An 18,639-nucleotide genomic window follows, 5' to 3' on the forward strand; every position below is an offset into this window, starting at 1 on the left:
ACATGATCATGTTAAATTAGATTCTAGACATGCTCTAAAAAACCTTATGTTTTTTTGGTGGGAGGGGTGGATTTATCTGTAAAAGCAAAAAGTCGGACAATATCACGACTTGAACTTTTTTTTCAACTACTGGCAGGTATTTGAACATATTTTATGCAAGAAATTCGTCATTCTAATTATTATTTTTGTTGTTCTTATTATTTGTTAACTTTTTGTATTCACCCATAAGTTCTAGCCATTTTTCATTTCCAATTTAGACAATTCTGTTCATCATCTAATAATCAATGTACTTATTGTTACTTCTGTCAAATTAAGACCCTGGGGCCTAGAGGGCTCTGGTCCTACTTTTCGTTTACTAAGAGTTTACCTTACTTACCTTAATAATTTGAGCCATATAAATGCCTGCTAAATTTAAGATGAAATTAGAAATAACATTGGGAGTGAAGATCTTAATATGTTTGTCAACCAGGTGAGTGGTTTTGCAATGCAGTTTTTGCCACACAATTTCCTGTACGTATATTGTTGCAGCTTTACGTCAGCTGAGTGGCAGCCATCTGTTTCAGGTCGCTTCCAACGCACACACCGCTGGTGTTGGTCACGGTGCCGATTCCTTGCGAGTAGGCCCCGCTGCTTTGCGACAGTCCACATCAAACGTGTCGGACGAGGCCTTCCCTATGCGCGGCTTCGGTGGCTCCGTCTTATGTCCAAGTCCAACAGCTGTCTAATAGTATTGCGTGCACGGGGACACAGCGGCCCGTTAGTTCCCATTGGTTAGTTCCTGCCCATTAGCTCTATTTGCTTGCCGCTGGTCAGACGTTGAGTGCGAGGAACAGCTTGCTAATTGTGTTTCAGACCTTCTCTGTCACCGGCGTAGGAGTCGGGTCTAAAAAGGTTGCTTTGCCCCTGTTCTCAATCAAACATAATCAGATTAAACGGCACAAAGATGTGTACGTGTGTACGTGTGAGTGTTTGCATGTGTGTGCAAGTGTGCCAATAAAGAGAGAGCAGATTTGGAGACAGCCTTGACTCCTGCTGTTTGCTTTGTTCATTAAGAGGAGATGAGCAGATGGTTTGCTGCTCTGTTGTGTCGTGCACTCTCTCTCTCTCCCTCGCACACACACATTCAGACCTGTCACCTTAGCTTCATCCTCCATTTATCTTTTCCATGACACGTTTCTCGGCAGGACAATGTTACTTTGCGTGTGTAAGTGAAAGAGTGTGAAACAGTAGAAGTGTGCCCAATGAAGACACACTAAAGCTTTTCCATTCAGCCACTGACTCTGAGGTGGTCATCCAAAAAAGGTGATGACTCATGCGTTAATGCATTTGTGAGTCACACTGCGTATCTAAGGAGGACACAAAGTACAGTAGCACGCAGTGGGTCAAATGTACCAGGAAATGACACATTTGGAAAAATCCATACCTTATCAGACCCGTGGGTGGGAAGTTGCCAAGAACAAATATTTAAACAGAGGTCAAGTTTCTTTGTAATCCTACTTTTTTTTTTTTTTTGCTTGTCGAAACACGCTAATCTGATTAATATTGTGATATTTATTCACCTCAGGGTGCTGCTATTTTGTCCTCTACTGCTACCCGCTGTTGACTAAAATTGACATCACAGTGCCCACAGGCTCAGCTCGCCGCAATGTCACAGCTCACCTGTTTTGGGGACCTGACTAAATTTTGGATCATCAGACATAGACGAAAAGAAAATGTATGAGGGGGAGGAGCAAGAGAGATGCAAAGACAAATCTTAATATTAAAAAGTATTTGTATTGTTTTGTCAAACTGGCCTACTGCATAACATACACCATACATGTACTGACTATACAACATGCCTTTTCTGGATTATAAGAACAAAAAGCATTGACTAGATATGTACACGGCTGGGTCTCAAGCTGTATTGATCGCTTGAGCCCAAACAAAAAACAACTACACTCCTCGTCAACGGTCGAAAGAAACACAAACACATCATCGGAATAAAAGAATTGCTCTTACTACTGTCCGGGATCGGGTGATAAATGCAATAAATTAAAGGTAGAGAAGAGTGGAAAAGTTCAAAGGTGTCCGCCATCTTGCTTTCAATACATGCCGGCTGTCTGCAGGAATACTCGGCCCTCTGAAAGAGACGCGGAAAGAAAGGCGGCGAGATTAATTTGAGCGGCTTTATGGCGAATCCTCCAAATGATCATCAAATTTGATGCCGTAAGTCTGCCTGCATTAGACCACGTAAGCAGAAAATGCTTCACAATATAACGCCGGCCATCTGGCCAGGGTACCTGGTACCGATAGTGGCTCATTTGGGGGAAATTCCCCGGGTGGAGTTGATCAACGTATGAGCGCTGGAATGGGCCCCAAAAAAAACCTTCTGCGTCCATTTACGATAGAAGTCTGGTGTTGGTGGCTGATTTTCTATTTTCATTTTATTAGGAAAGGTTTGACAGTGTGTGGACAAGGGCTCGGGCCCATTAGAGTGCGTCGTTATACTGTGCGGATAATACAGGGAGGAAACTCGAGGATTTTTTTTTCTTTCTGAGCACAGGAGTGAATGTAACAGAAAAAAGATGGACTTCCTAATGGCAGAATGTGCTTTGTGCCATCAGTTCATTAGCGTGATGAATATCGTACAAGGGTCCTGCATCGCTTTAACTGAGCAGGAATTAAAAAAAAAAAAAAAATGTTGATAAGAAAGGTTTAACTGAAGGCCTTTTTTTTTTTTTTTCAAGGCGTTTGATCCCCTTTTTCTGCACGATTAAACTTGCTGGCACAAAGGAAGCGCATCTTGCCCCCGCCGTCTGACAGACAATTCCCCTTTAAATGATTTATTACTGGGTGTTAATTATGCAAATGATGTCCAAACAAACTCATCACGAGAACAATTAAGACAGCCGTTAATTAGTGGCCAGTTCTCTTCTTGCTTCACTGGCGTTCAATTAAAAAAAAAGCGCCTTGGAACAAGCTCGCTGTCTGCTGCGGCCGGCCCGGGGTCCGGTCCATTGGGGAGAGGAGGGGGGGTTGTGTGGGGGGGCGTAGGTGGTCCACTGCCAGGAACTCTGGCTTTTTTTTCTCTCGCTCCCTGTCTGTCTAACACGTGGCATTTCGTTTGTTAATCCAATGGTCGCGCGGACCATAGCGTGGGACAAATAATAAATATATTAAACGCCGTGGTGCATTAAAAACCAAGGAGCAGTCAAGCACGGCGTGTTTCTCAGAAGTGCTCCCTGTGCGAGAAAAAAAAAAAAAAAAATCACTCAAAAAGATCTTCCGGCAGACCGATCAGCGAGGCATCGAGTGGGCAAAAATGATCAATGACTTTCTTGTTGTGTGGGAGCTTCATTTGGTTGCCTGTTTGCAGCTACATTTTATTTCTACTTTTTTACTTTGATTTTCAATATTAAAATGTTATTTGTAAATTAACTTTTAATCCTTTGTTATATTTTTTTGTGCGCCTACAATAGCATACATGACATCCTACTTGAGTTCAAGCCGGCTAACAAGGACACAAGCTGTTGTGATTCGCAGCTGGATGGTTCTTTTGTTTGGCACCTTGCACTGTTGTCTTAACGTCCATCCTGTCGTCCTCCAGCTTGACAACGTCCGCGTCCTGGCTCGCAGACTCTGTCGGGAGAGAGGCGGCGGATGATTGATGTGCTGCGCTTTGGTCATTAATGAATAAAGGAAGTCAATTATAAAGCTAATGAACAGTCCATGCTGTCGCCAGTAAACGCTTGTTGACATTTATGTAAAAAAATAATAAAAAAGAAGCTTAGTGTTTTTGGCGTACCCGGGAGCACGCTGGCGGCATGCTGCAGGAAGCCGTGCTCCGCCTGATCTCGAAGTTTCACCTCCTCCTCCAAGGCCTCCTGAAGTCTTCTCTTATTCCTCTTTTCTTTCTTCAGTCGCTTTTGGATGAGAACTGAAAGAAAGCACAGGAGGATAAAAGTGATAGCCATGAAGCCATCTATTTATTTTGGCTCGTGCAGGCTGACATCATATCATAAAAACTCAGGTGAGATCATCATGCATTAGGTCAGCGTTGCTTCGCTCACTGTTTGGGATAGATTCGCTCTTTTCTTTTTTTACACGCGTGAACTTATGGTAACATATTTTTTAGCCACATTGTAGACATATTTGAACACAAATATTGCAGTGGAAAACACAGTATTAATTGTAGGCGGGGCCCTGTCGGGCAGCACGTGACATCACCAAGTCTTAGTGTGAGTGTGAGCTGTGGTCGACAGCAGCGTGCGCATGACAGTGTTTAAGGATATTACTCTTCCCCAATGTTCCATAAATAGCTAAAAGTGGGTTAAGACACTTTTTGAGATAAAAGTAGTGTTTCGCTGCCATGTGGTTGCTTCTTATTGCTGTGTTGTGCAGTGAATTTTCAGCTACCTCTGTTCTTCTGCTCCATGCTCAGCTGCCTCTCCAGCGTCTCTCGCAGCTCCCGCTCGCGCACCAGTTCCATCTTCAGCTCGGTCCTCTCCAGGTGGTCCTGCTTCTCCTGCGCCCGGGCGTTCTCTATGGCAACCCTCAGCAGACCCTGCTTGGAGACACACACAGGCGCACATCAACAACAGGTTACACGATGGACGCCAACGGCCGGGAGACACGCTAAACATTTGCCGTTCACGGCCCCAAAAGAGGAATTTGCAAACGAGCTTAGGTGGGAATTGTTCACAACAATCGGTGGTAAGAATTTTAGCCACGCATAATAATAAAAGACTTTCTGTTGCGTCACCATGCAAGTACCACATCGTGTTAGACACTTACTGAAATTTGCAAAATATAAATAAATTAAAGTGATTAAAGATATTTCACCTGAACAAATATACTACAGCATTCCATATTAAAACAAGTTGTCTATTTTTCTTCTCAAAAACGAAACAAATAATTAAATGGGAGTTTTTCAGGGAGGTGGTTTTACTTTTTGGCCATCAATAAATGACATAGCAAAAAAAAAAAAAAGTTTTTGGTTGATTTTGTCTTTTCGTTTAACGATAGGTAGGCAGTCGTCTGATGTCATTTCCATTTTAAAATTCTAAATATTTGATTAATTAAATATAAACAAATCAAAGTCTAAAGTATCTTTTTTCCCCAGAGTCAAGATATTTTTTTCCTTTTAAAAACCAAATCCGGCAGTGACTCGTCCACAACAAAGACACGCGAGAAGCAGGTCAGCGCACGCCCATTGCAAGTTAACCATATCCTAAATGTCCGCCTACTCTGTTATTTAACCATTGGCGCTCTTTCTAAAGTCGGCCTTCTATTCATTTCAAAGTATAATAGCGGGCGGCCGCGATAATAACGGCAACAAAGCCCCGGCAGAGCCTCACCTGGATGTTGGTGAGCAGGGTCTCTATGGAGGACAAGCCTTCGGGAAAGATGAAGGGAGCGTGCTGGAGACCTGCCGGGAGCTTGTGTCCCGCCGGGTGTGGCGCCTTCTCGCAGCCGTCCCGGCTCGGCAGGGGGTGCTGGTACACTTGTCTGTCAGCGGCCAACGGGTTGGATTCTGACACACATTGTGGGGAACATTTCTCAGGCCCTCAAAGAGAACAAATCAACAAAAGACCTGATACCAAAACCTGATGTTGTGCTAAGCATGCTACAAAACAACGCTTTCCAATTTATATTTCACCTGTAATTAAATTCAACAAACGCTCTGCAGCTTCAAGAGGAAAAAGAGAGAGAGGCTCTCCCAAATAAATCACAGAGACATTTTCTCATTCTGCCCGTAAAGCATTTTTATGAGGACGGGCCGCATTTTGACAGCTGCTGCGTAAAGTACTTTTGAATTAAAGTCTTGTTCTTGTGACCAACGCGAGCGAACTGTACACTGTTGAACAAATTCGTCCAGATGCTATTTTGGTTCTCCGCAACACATTTGAATAATTTACAGCTTTCTAATTTGTTGAGTGAATTCCTTGTAAACACATAAAAGCACATATTAAATGGGTGTTTACACTAATCTTTTGTCCCGGTTTAGAATTTCTCTTTTTACGGCGTGGCAGCGCGCCGATTGATAATGCATCACAGCTTGACGTGGCCATAAAAAGCAGCAAAGAAGAAGAAGCTGCATTATGGATGACCATCTGTTTGTACACGTGAGGAGCACGTGTGTGCCTACTGCATGGCGGCGGCGCAAAGTAACAAAGTGGAAATCGTCACAGACTGCCGGCCGAGACGCGCGTTGCTCACAACGCTGACAAATGATTCCAAAAAAGTAGAGAATGATTGAAAATAAAGCTGCTCTCAAATACTTTGGGCATGTCAAGTGAAGAGGTCAAAGCACACGTTGGGGAGAAACCGATCTTTTAATGTCTAAACATGGGCTTTCTAGGCACTAGCTATAAGCTAGCTTGCACGCTAACAAAAGGCAAGTGGCTCCACTTGGTCACCTCCTCCCTTGGAATTTGAAACGACAACACTGAGCTGTTCCATAATATGTGTCCTGCGGTGAAGACGCGTTGTCGGCATGTCGCTAGCTTAGCGCAGTCAGTCCTGTTTTCAACAATTACCTTCAAACATTTAAAACTCATCTATGATGTCACTTGAGAAGATCTTTAAATACATTTTAGAGTCTGCAGTTTTTTAGTTTGACTCAAGGGACTGAATAAATAATTCCATTTATAGCAGTAGCATTTAGCACGTGGATTTATTAAGTTCACCATGTGTGTACTTTGCCATCTGTGTTGCGAGGTGCTGAAAATGAAGATGCGCCATTTTTTCAAACCCACGTCAGACACTTTTTTTTTTTGACTCGGGGAGTGTCTGTGGAGGGTTCATGGAGCTTAAACATGCACTTTGATATTCTGCCATTTTTTCCTCTCTCTCTCATCCATATGTGACAAATGACAGTGTTTTCTCCACTTAGCTGACCGCAGCATCTTTCAACCCCTCCCAAAAAAAGTGCCTGCCATGGCCTCATGTCTTGGCAACTGTCACATTCAAGGTGTTTCACAGATGAGAAGCATCATCCCACCCCTCTATCCCCCCCCCCCCACACACACACACACACACACACACCGTCGTCTATTACTTTCTAGCTAAGAGTATTGCTCTGCAGAGAAAGGTAATTAGCAGGTGCTGGCGAGCTCAGCGGAGGGCATCCAACGACACTCCTGTGGCTCACACACACATATACGTCCACGTACACACTCACGCACACACATACTGATAGCCCGCTGAAGTGCGCAGTCAGCAGCGTGGGCTCCCCAGGCTCCTTGGATGTGACTGATCCTTTATTGAGTTACTGTTTTACGCCTACTTTACCTCACTCCCGCTCTCCCTCTCTCTCTCTCACACACACACACGCATCTGCGGGCCCGTTTGATCATTTACCCATCTCCCTAACCAAGGTCACTGTCTGTTTTCTCCCCCCTCCTCCTCTTAAACTTCATTGCTCTTTTTTCCTGCACTCTTATTCCTCTCCAGGCCGTCCCCAGGGGGCATCGAGCATCACCACGTGAAGACTGCCAGTCAGTGGAAGAGAGAGAAAAAGAGAGAGGGAAGGATAGAGGTGAGGGCGGGGAAGGGGGGGGGGGCAGAGATGGAATAAAATTCTGCTGATGTTTGGTTAATGGGAGTGAGGTGTCAGGGATGGCCTCTGATCTTTGCTGCATGGATACGTTGTTCAAAGAGCGCGCGAAATAGCACACACAGCCAAATCTGATTCTCTCTCTCTCTCTCTCACACACACACACACACACACACACACACACACACACACACACACACACACACACACACACACACACACACACACACACACACACACACACACACACACGCACACATGCAGATTCAAGCACAATAGATTGACAGAATGACAGCGCCGACGTGCCCTTTGAAAACTTTGCCCCCCCTCCCCGATCCGCATGTAATCCGGCAAATGTACGCAAGCTTCATTTGCATGCGGGAAAATCAATTCAAAGTCAATTGCATAAATGCGGCGGCCGCCCGAAGGAGGCCTTTGCGCGTCACCGTCACTGCTTTTGTCAATATCTTCACGGCGACCTGACAGCCCCCCGTCAAAAAAAAAAAACGTACCTGAAGACGCTTTTGTGATTTGGGAGATTTGATTTCAGGAATAATGCGATTCGGCATTAGAATATATTTGCACAGGCGCTCCCGTCTTTATTTTTCTGCTGACTGTTTGTCCTTGAGCAGTCCTCATTAAGCTAATGCAAAGCTCGCGGACAGAGAGAAGCAAACAAACTGACGTTGCAGCGCCGCGCCAATACTGGGGCCCTAACGACAGGGAGGCGGGTCGTTATGCAGATGAAGGCCAGGGGCGCCGCCCGGCTTGTTAGGCCGCCGCCCCGCAAAATGGCCGTCGAACGGAAGTTTCCACCTTTGCTCGCAATAGGGGGAGCAGAAGGCCATTATCCACAAATGACGTCGCCCGCACCGCCTTGAAATCTTAATTTCAATCCTGACAAGTTTTCAAAATAAATGAAAGAATTTGTTCCTGTTTTTGAAGATGCTGCAAAGGACGCGGCGTTTGCATGGATTATTCAAAGTATCTAAACCTCCTATTGGCAGGCTTTGTTGTCTGCTTATTGATTTGTCTGCGGAATAATCATTACTGATTAAGAATCTGCAAATGATTAATTGCTGTGACAAGAACATCTTAGGGGGAAAAAAAACCTCCTTGACCCAAAGTGGATGTTGGACGTGTTGTCTGAGCACTAGAGCTGAACACGTCTTCACCCAAAGCCCGACCCGCGTTTCTTTCACGTTTTGTGTGCTGTTCTTACCTTTGTCAATGCGCCCCCTTTTGCTTTCCATCGAGTCGACTTCTCTGAGGCCCGACTGCGCCAACATGCAGTGACTTAAAGTGACGCCATCGAAGAGCTGGTCTGAAATCAAAACATATAGAGTGTAAATATTTGCATTTATTGGTGATTGCTTGAGGGAAACAATGGCGTCAGTACATACGTGTGTTTTCTGCGGCGCGATCTATGTGCGAGGGCGAACTGGACACGCTGCTGTGATTGGACGACAGCTGAGCTTCCTCCAGCGAGGGGGAAGGAGAGGGGCTGTCGTCGTGCATTCGCTCCTATGGTCAAACCGGAGGATAGACAGACATTGATGAAACTCACAATTCAATTTCACCCAAATCGGAATCTGTTCTCATTTCGCAAGACAACCGCAACATGAGCCAGGTGTACCTAATGACGTGGCCGGTCATGTATCTAAAGATGGAAACTGTGATGTTGCCCTAAAGTTTTTCCCAGGACAACTGGGAGCACTGCCACGAGTCTTGGAAGCTGTGAGCCCTTCAAAAACAGTCTTCCTTCTTGCAATCAGGAGTCAACTTTTTTTCCTTCTTCTTAAAATGTGACGTCAGACTTTTGAGTCACGTGTAATAATTGTGTGTTATTACAAAGAGTTGAGTTTAATGAATCTTTAGGGAACCATTTTTTTGTGCATGGAAAAATAAAACCTTTTGGGCTCAGCATGTCAGTTGCTGCATCTATTTGGAGGCACACCAAAATAGTCCTGTTCCAAAACAGCCCGGTGCTTTTAATACACTGAAAAAATAAAACTTGGCAAGACTTTTGTTCTATGGGAGCATTCGATCAAGACGGTTGCGCTGCGACGTGATTTCACCTTAATGACGGAGGCGGGGGGGCGGGCGGCGTGGTTGGCGTGGTGGAGCTGCGCCATGTTGGCGATGCTGGCCAGCGTGCTCAGGCGATTCATCTGGCCCATCGCCATGGAAACGGAGGCCGGTGCCAGACTGGCCGGGATCAGGGGATGTGACATCATCATGAAGGGCAGCTGGTCCAGAACTTGAGAGGAAGAAAACAACAAGATGAACACACTTGTCTTTTTTCCCCTCCACTTGTAAGAGGAACCTTTAGCAAACTCTGAGGAGAAGGTCTTGTGACTGCTAGATTGTAAACCCATTCAGGGACTCCAGAAAACCAGAACTGCAATGTCAAAACGTTGTGAGTTAGTTGCGATGCAATGATATTCTTGTGCTTAGTAGAGCACAAAGACGAAAACATGATGATGTTCTCACTGTCCGCCTCACCGGCGTCAAACCACCACTTGTCCCTTTTGATTTTCCGCCGTGCTTTCACCACTTCCAAGAAGCGCACCTCATCTCACCGCGGCCAATCTATTGTTCACAAAGCTCTCTTTAAGTCGAGAATTGAGCGGCTTTAACGGGAAATCCCTTCTCTCAACAGCACCCCTGTGGCTTGTTGACGTCCCTCTGGTCCGAAACACAAACAATTCCGTAGGGGGGGTAGAGGTTTGACATAAATATTTATCATTTAATAAAGGCACAAGCAAAAACAAAAGACACACACGGCGAGGAAGTGGAACAAAAGAAGCTGATGGCAGTGCTGGTGCTGGGCCAGCAAGGCATGATGGGTAATTATGTACACAAAGGAGGCCAGGAAGAACACAATGTTAGGCGCCTTTCTGCACAATTGTCATAAATAATGTGAAAGCGATGAAGAGGGAATGAAGGAAGAACAGTGAAAGAAAGAGAGGGAAGGAAAGAAAGAGAGGGAAGGAGAGAGAGAGAGAGAGAGAGAGAGAGAGAGAGAGAGAGAGAGAGAGAGAGAGAGAGAGAGAGAGAGAGAGAGAGAGAGAGAGAGAGAGGAAAAGAAGGATGGGGTGGAGATGCAGCCATAAGAAAGGAAGGATGTGAAAAGGATGACAAATGAGCATACGAGTGACAGTATATGATTGATGGAAACCAAGAAGGAAGGCAAAAGGGATGAAGGGAGGAAGGAAGGATGGAAAGGAAGGAAAAAAGGAAGGAAAAAAGAAAGAAAGAAAGAAAGAAAGAAAGAAAGAAAGAAAGAAAGAAAGAAAGGAAGGAAGCAAGCAAGCAAGCAAGCAAGCAAGCAAGCAAGCAAGCAAGGAAGGAAGGAAGGAAGGAAGGAAGGAAGGAAGGAAGGAAGGAAGGAAGGAAGGAAGGAAGGAAGGAAGGAAGGAAGGAAGGAAGGAAGGAAGGAAGGAAGGAAAACTTACGCTGCCAACAATAAAGATGTGAATTGACTCTTTTGCAACACTTTAACTTACAAAAGAGAGAAAGGTCGGCAAAAATTGGCCAATTATTTGACGATATTTTTCCAGGGGGGCTATGGGATGAATGTCAAGAGGCAAAAAAGAAATGACACTATAATCTCCTGATTTTTGCTGATTCATCCAGATGCTATCAGCGCAAGAGTGTCTGGTGAGTAAGTGGAAATATGTTTGTAGTTGTGCGTGTTTTTGTCGTATTGCATGCTTCCAAACAAAAGAAAACGTGAGCGGATGGAGACAAACAGCCGCTGCCTTCTTCTCTGTCACCACCTCTTGCTATCATTTCATTCTCACTCGCACCTTCCCCCTTCTTCTCTTTGGCCCTCCCATTGCTCTCTCTTATGTTTCATTAAAAAACATCACAAGTCAAAGTAGCGCTCTTCTGTTTATCCAAACAAACCATTACTGTAAACAAACATTTCCCAGAAGATCTTGTTAAACGCACAAATGGTTTACACGCGCAAAGGTGTCGCGCTCAGCATTTGTGTGCGTGCGAGAGCCGCCTTTGTGCTGCTTCCAGCCCGGGTTGGGGTCCCGCACTTCCCATAAGGCAGTGGGTGGCGCTATGGGGGAAAGAAAAAAAAAATGTCGTGTGCATGTGTGTGTTTCCACTTGACTGTAGCATTAAGAGTGATTAAGCTTTACAGGTTTCTAATGGGTGGTGGTAACCATGCCACCCAAGTCCACACAGATGCTATCGGCGCTGGTAAACAAAGCTTACGAGCGGACGCGAGGACCTGAAAAAACCCCTTCAATAGAAACTAATAATAGTAATGAAGGCAACATAGAAAGGGACGCATAATTTAAACTGTACGTTCGTACGTGTGTGTATGTGGCGTCCCAGATTGATAGTGTATTCCACACAGGCCTCCGTATAAGCCCTGTCATCTGTCTAAACACACTGATGTCGCTTTAACCTGTCGATAACGGCAGGGGGGTGAGGTGTGTGGGAGGGGAGGGGTGAGCGGCGCATCCGGCCTGTGAGTGTGTGTGTGTTGCGCCATCGATTGCCCGTCCGTTTGTCGTTTGCATTCAAGGTAGTGAATTAGAGAGAAAGCTATTGATTGGGCTTCGGCCTCTCATCTTCGTCAGCTCTCTATCTCGCGCTCAGTCCATCTCAGTGGGCAAAGCACGCCACGCCAGGCGTGGCCACCTACGGCCCACTCTGGTTTTTTAATCCGGTCCGCATTGCTATAATATGAAGTGCTTCCCTGCTTTCGCTGACAAAAAAAAAGGCCTGCGAGGTTGTTTGGAGATTCAAAATTGTTGTTTGAGCCCTGCCTTTGTCTGGCGACCAATCCAGGGTGCATCTTTCTGAAATAAGATCCAGCTCACTGTAGAACCTGAGCTACAAGCTTGGTCTTGACATCAATTTAAGTTGTAGGTGAAGGTTTCGCTCTTAGAGGAAACATGATGATGTCACAACTTGCGTCCAATCAGCAGCATATAAACACAGCTGCATGATTCGTTTTGACGGCACAGCAACGTAAATTGTGCGGCACGTTGTAACCGAGTAACCAAAGAAGTGTCTGCGCCTTCATGTTTGTGTGCGTGGACAAAAAGAGATAAATGACACCGACCCAATCCAGGACTGTGATCGCCGTTCTCTCCGTTGTGGCCGCCATGTTGCTGGTTGCTATGGTAACCACCCATCTCCAGTTTGATCTTCTTAGCCAGGGCGGACAGATCTGCGACAACAGATAAAAGCAAGACAAGTGAAATTGACTTCCATCGGAATTTTAGATCTAAAAGACCACTTTTTTTTTTTTTTTTTGCAGAGGCAAATTTACACGAATGGGCAGTGCCCCACCACATCCAGCAGATGGCGCTGTGGTGAAAACAGCTTATTACTTTCTCCTTTAAAAATGAATCCTAAATTCAAATTGTGAACTGAAGCTTTTTAGGTGCATCTCTATATATAAACCAAACTTCACGGGAAAGTATTGACGTTTAATCTGTAAAACCTTATTCAAAATAATAGTGACTTTTGAAAAGGTGGCTGACATCATCGGCCAGGTCCTACTTTTTCCATCCATTGCGCATCAAAAACGGTAGACAGGAAGTTGCATGAAACACGCCATGAAAGGCACACTGATGTAACTAAACATAACCTCCTTAAGCTGGGGCGAGAGGAAAGGCAATCAATAGCAGTTGGATCAATGGCCCTGCTGGAAGATGAAGCTCCACGGCTGGTCGTCATTCATTGCGACCGCTCGGGTGCACCACTCATTTCGTTTGGCAGGGAATCAAGACGGACATTCGTCTCCCCCACAGGCGCAACACAGCATTTGGAAAGAAATGAGATTTTTTTTTTTTTTAATCAAGGTTGGACTCTTTTTGCCTTCTAAGACAAGAGCGGAACACCATTTCATTTTTTCTGTGAACCGCGGAGAGTCCTCTGACCCTGCGAGGTCAACCTTTCAAAGTAATACAATTAAATATGTCTTGCGCTAGTTAATGCGAACAAACACGGCGAATTATTAAAAGTGAACAACTGTGCAAACACCAGCGAGGAAATACAAACAAAGCCGTAAGTCTTCATTTCCTGATCTTGATGTCCAAACGTTAGCACTGAGCTCAACTGCTCAGTTGTTTTCTTTCTCCTCCTCCTCCTCCTCCTCCTTCTTCACACAAAAGATGCTCTGTCCCACCAAAAACGTCGACAACCACGACAAATTGTCCCCTTTTTTCTTCTCATCTTCTCCGCTGCCCTTTTTCCTCGCCTTACTTTTACCTTTTCAAAATGTCAGCATCACAGCGGGCCGCCACGCCGCCATGTTGCGTTTGTGTGTGTGAGGGAGACACTAAGGAGGGGATCACATCAAACGACGGCCGCCGCCTTTTTTTACGCTCAAATGTCCTGTCTCTGCCTTTCTCTCACTTTGGCTTCCTCTCTCTCATGTGGGCCTGCCTCTAATCACGAGCGCTGACATTGCCGCCGTGCACTCTCCTTGAGGTGGGAACGAGAAGGCTTTTTTTTTTTTTTTTCCCAGAGAGAGAGCAACAATCACACAACACACACACACACACACACACACACACACACACACACACACACACACACACACACCCTTTGAACAACAGCGACGGAAGTGGCGGCTAATAGAAAATCTTTTGAGGAGCAGAATAAAAAGATCAGCTCGCAGAGACGACACAAAGACAAGGGCAGCTTTGAGATCGGTCAGGTGCCAACAATTACTTTTCTGCCTCTCGTTTTAAACACACACACACAACACACACACCAGCTAAATAACAAGGCGCTATGATACGACCTTTAGGAGGCTTTTAACTGATTTAAAAAAGCACTTCTGGAGCCTGACTAATATGGATTTTTTGAGGCAGGTGCTGATTCTGATATTTTCCCTCTTTATTTGGTGCACGTGACGGTAATGCAACACCAATATGGCGAGAAGGCCAACTGCAAATTGAAATGCACACGATGCTTTTATTTTGAAGTTGTTCATGGCGGCAGATAATTAATTTGCAGGTTTGAAGATTACAAAAGTCTTTTGGGAACTTTGTAGTTCATCTGGGGGGAAAAAAGTAGACCTTCCAACTTTTTTTATTTTTTTTTATCTAAGGTGTCAGAAGTGTGTGTTAATCTTTTTAATCAGTCACCTCATTCAACTCCGCCCCCTCGTCCTTCTACTTGTGCGGGTGATGGGTCGCCAATGTCACCTCAGCCAAAATGTGTTCTGCATATAAGCGACCTCCATACTTTTATTTTTTATGGGACTTGTCATCATTAGGATCACAGGGGAGCCCATTTTGAGCAGAGGTGGGGTAAGCCGTGGACTGGTCGTCGGGTAATCGTGGGCCACCTAACGACTCACGTTCACGCCACTAAATCATTGTGCTGACATTTGGCCAATCCGCTTTTGTTCTAAACCTGACGGCTGCCAATTATAAGATTTATTCATTGGCAATCATGTCAAAACTGCAAAAAGGAATATGTGGATTATGTCACAAGTATTGGGACACCTGTGCAAAATAAGAAGCAAAAATGCTTTGTCCCTTTGGGAATTCATCCACACCATACTCCTCCAAGCATACCAATATGGACCAGGAGGATGTGCTTCTATCTATCTATCTATCTATCTATCTATCTATCTATCTATCTATCTATCTATCTATCTATCTATCTATCTATCTATCTATCTATCTATCTATCTATCTATCTATCTATCTATCTATCTATCGATCTATCTAGAATGAAAAAATATATATTTATTTAATATAAATAAATATATATATATTTTTTTAAATTTTTTTTATTTTATTTTTTTTATAGTGATGGCAATGGGATCACCAACATGCGCACCCAGTGTCGCATGTCTCCAAACATGCGTGTGACATTTTACAGTTCCCATGTGTGTTTTGCTGCTTTGCAGGTAATAGTGCCGAGTGCTGGGTGGTCACCTGCGGGAGGCATGATCCCGGCGTGCATCAGACCGCCGTGGGACAGCATGTGGTGAGCGGCGCCGTCAGTCACCGTCTGCAGCCTCTTGGGCGGTCGGCCGGGCCTCGAACTGCGGAGCACAACATCGCTCGTTAGTCACTTTGTTGCTTTTTTTGTTGTTGCTAAGACTGAGATGGGTGGCTGCCGCCCATGTGTTCAAAAACTGGCCTTCAAGTCTATAAAATTTGACAAGTGAAATGTGAGTGTTTTCCTGGAAGCAAAAGCAAACGTGCCCTCACACCCCCATAAGTACGAGCAAAGCAAAAAAAGGAGTTTGCCCCTCATGGCATCAATAAAGCGCCTCATTACTGTTCAGCTTACTCGTTCATTTGTGTGCTTATTAAATGTGTGTGCTCGCCCACTACTACTTCTTGTCTCACTTGGCCATTTGTTGCTCTGTTGTTGTTGTTTTTTTTTCAATTTCTTCTTACCTGGAGCAGACTCACACTGGGCCAATTGTCTTGAGCCCAGTTTGCCTCTCGCTGCATCGTCCCCCACTGACCCGCACTCAACTGCGCTCAAGCTCCTTTATGCATGTCATCACTTTGTGCGAGAAGACCACTTGACTATTTTTTGACTTTTTACAAGTTGTCGTGGTGATTTTGAGCAGATGAAGTAGTGCACTACTAAGTGAAGGATGCTGGGTTTACAGGTGAACGTTCAGAACCTCAAGCTAAAATTCTCACATCTTTGGTTAGTGAGAATTAGCAAGTGGGGCTACATTGCGATCATGCTTTTAAAAGTAAAACTTCTGCCTTGTTTACAATGAACATTTTGGCCTGTATTTCGATGCTGGTCATGATTAGAGCGCTATGTTATTCTTTAGATGTAAAACCATGTGCGCCACCACTTTGGATGATGTCTGAGCGTGGCTCGCCTAGCGATCCTGATGTCACGTCACGCATTTTTCAGCAAGGTCCACGATTGGGCCGGACATGCTCAATCAATCCTATTTGTGGGCCGGCCAGGGGGGTGGGCGAGGGGGCGCGGCGTTGGCGAAAAGCTGTCAGACATCACTTGGGCTCTGACTAAACGGTGTGAATGTCCTGACAGGGGGAATGACACGGGCCGCATCAGGCTTAATGACAAGCAGCGCGCCTCATCTCCCATCATACTACACACTTCATAACACGAGCCCGTGGGTGCATGTATGCCCGCGAGGAGGGATATTAAAAGAGGGAGCCCGGCCAGCCAAAGTGTGCAGAGGAGGAAGAGATGAAATATACGGAAGGAGGGTCCGAGAGATTAAAAAAAAAAGAGAGCGAGAGGGCGAGAGACGAGCGGCAGCCGCTTCCTAGCGTGGGGTGTCTTTGAGCAGATTTTAATTAGAATCTAATCCGGCCGTCATTAAGGCCCCATAAACGAAGCTGTCAGTCAGGAGATTAATGGCGCCTCATTTGCATATTGCATATAATTCATCAATTACCCGGCAGAAAGGACCAATCCCCTGTTGACACACCCACTGGCTGCGAATGAGGCGAGTGTGTGTGTGTGGAAGACAGAAAGATTATGTAGCCACTAACTGAGAGAAAAACAGGTAGCTCCATCACGTGTGTGAGTGTGTGTGCAAGTGAGGCAGCTCCAAGCAATATGTGTGTATATGAAGTGCTCAAAGGTTAATTTGATGAGCCGATGAGCTCCACAGTTCCTGCCCTCGGTTTTAATGAGTTGTTATTATTGTCTCTTATTATGGGCCCAGACCGACTGGGATGTGACAGCTGACATCAGATATCACACACACACACACACACACACACACACACACACACACACACACACACACACACACACACTCCTACACACACGCCGGCACAGAAACACATTGAGGTTTTCGCACAGGAATGTGCTAAAGGGATTTGTTGGCAAATGTACTCACATTTGCCAACAAAGTAAAGTCATGAAGTCTTTTGGGGGGGACATTGCATGCTGACAGGCAGCTTGTTTGAATTTGTTTGAAAAGAAATAATGGAAAGTGAATGAACATTAGCTCCCTAAAGTTTGACCCAGTATTCCAGAATATCAATATGACTGAAATATTCATCTTTCACATATCTTTGTTTTAGGTGCAAAAGAAAACAAAAAGTGCAGTGCTGCCTTTTATGACTGACTAAATTCAGTAGCTCAATGTAAAATAAACTTTGGGAGTTCCTACTTTATTTTTACAGTACATGTAGTGACATACTGTGCAGTACAAAAGCAGGATACATATTTTTAGGCGGCTAGTTTGTAGCTAAAGCGCCCTCAACTGATAGCACACACTTCAAATGAGAAAAAACGCACCACTGGAGGGAAATAAGACACCAAAAGTGCATGCTTGGGTTTTTTTCCCCCTTTCTTTTTTACTGCAGCCGCTTCCCTTTCCCTCACAACTGTTTATTTGCGCACACTAATTAATGGCCTGTGCGTGCTGATGGCTCCATACACCTATGCGCACGTAGAAGGGGGAGAATCAGCTACACACTGAAAAAAAAAAAAAAAAGAGTTGGAACCTAATTTTGTGTTTAGTCTTCAAGTGTGTTGATACATCAAAGTGACCCGCAGAGGGAGGTCTGTGTGTTGTTGCTCATGTAAGAGTGTGTGTGTGAGGTTGAAGAGCGCTGGGTTCCCTGAGGTAGGATTAATGAAAAAGCCTTTCATGGAAAAGTCATCAAGCTGAGGGGATGGAATGAGAGAGAGGAGGGGTGAGAGAGAAAACAGTGCATTGTGTGTCTATGTGTGTGTGTGTGTGTGTGTGTGTGTGTGTGTGTATATGTGTGTGTAAGGTGTGCACAGAGGAGGGGGTGTATGGCTTATGACCTCTTTGTCTCAAACTTTAATTAAAATCTCACCCAGACGTCCTCCCTCATGCCAGCACTGGCCACACACACACACACACACACACACACACACACACACACACACACACACACACACACACACACACACACACACACACACACACACACACACACGCGCAAAGGCATTACAACACATTGAGTCCTGTCCTGTCCTGTGTGTGGCTTACCTGTGTGTAAAGTGAAACGCCAAACATGGCAGCTGGAGCTTAACGCAGGTGGAGGAGAAAGGAAACATAACAAAGATGACAGATCTGGCCAAAACCACGCCGGCGAGTCGGCAGTGGGAGAGATGTA

The 18,639-nt window shown here is 45.1% G+C and overlaps 1 protein-coding gene across 3 annotated transcripts in view; it reads right to left on the minus strand.

The window, feature by feature from the left end:
- Positions 1 to 1,753: 1,753 nt before the first annotated feature.
- dachc (dachshund c) overlaps positions 1,754 to 18,639 on the minus strand; it is a 23,441-nt gene continuing 6,555 nt past the window's right edge. For 2 of the 3 annotated variants that reach the window (XM_085922141.1, XM_085922139.1), the window contains 10 exons: positions 15,469 to 15,578; positions 12,630 to 12,737; positions 9,616 to 9,797; positions 8,941 to 9,061; positions 8,760 to 8,861; positions 5,337 to 5,512; positions 4,396 to 4,546; positions 3,785 to 3,916; positions 3,547 to 3,618; positions 1,754 to 2,119 (listed from right to left, as the gene is read on the minus strand). In XM_085922141.1, the coding sequence (XP_085778267.1) occupies positions 2,082 to 2,119; positions 3,547 to 3,618; positions 3,785 to 3,916; positions 4,396 to 4,546; positions 5,337 to 5,512; positions 8,760 to 8,861; positions 8,941 to 9,061; positions 9,616 to 9,797; positions 12,630 to 12,737; positions 15,469 to 15,578 (1,192 nt within the window). In that variant the 3' untranslated portion in view covers positions 1,754 to 2,081. The remainder of the gene's footprint in view (positions 2,120 to 3,546; positions 3,619 to 3,784; positions 3,917 to 4,395; positions 4,547 to 5,336; positions 5,513 to 8,759; positions 8,862 to 8,940; positions 9,062 to 9,615; positions 9,798 to 12,629; positions 12,738 to 15,468; positions 15,579 to 18,639) is intronic. The other variant, XM_085922140.1, reaches the window with a different exon arrangement.

Source organism: Syngnathus leptorhynchus, chromosome 10 (assembly GCF_054491065.1).
Source record: "Syngnathus leptorhynchus isolate UIUO chromosome 10, UIUO_Slep, whole genome shotgun sequence".
Lineage (NCBI taxonomy): Eukaryota > Metazoa > Chordata > Actinopteri > Syngnathiformes > Syngnathidae > Syngnathus > Syngnathus leptorhynchus.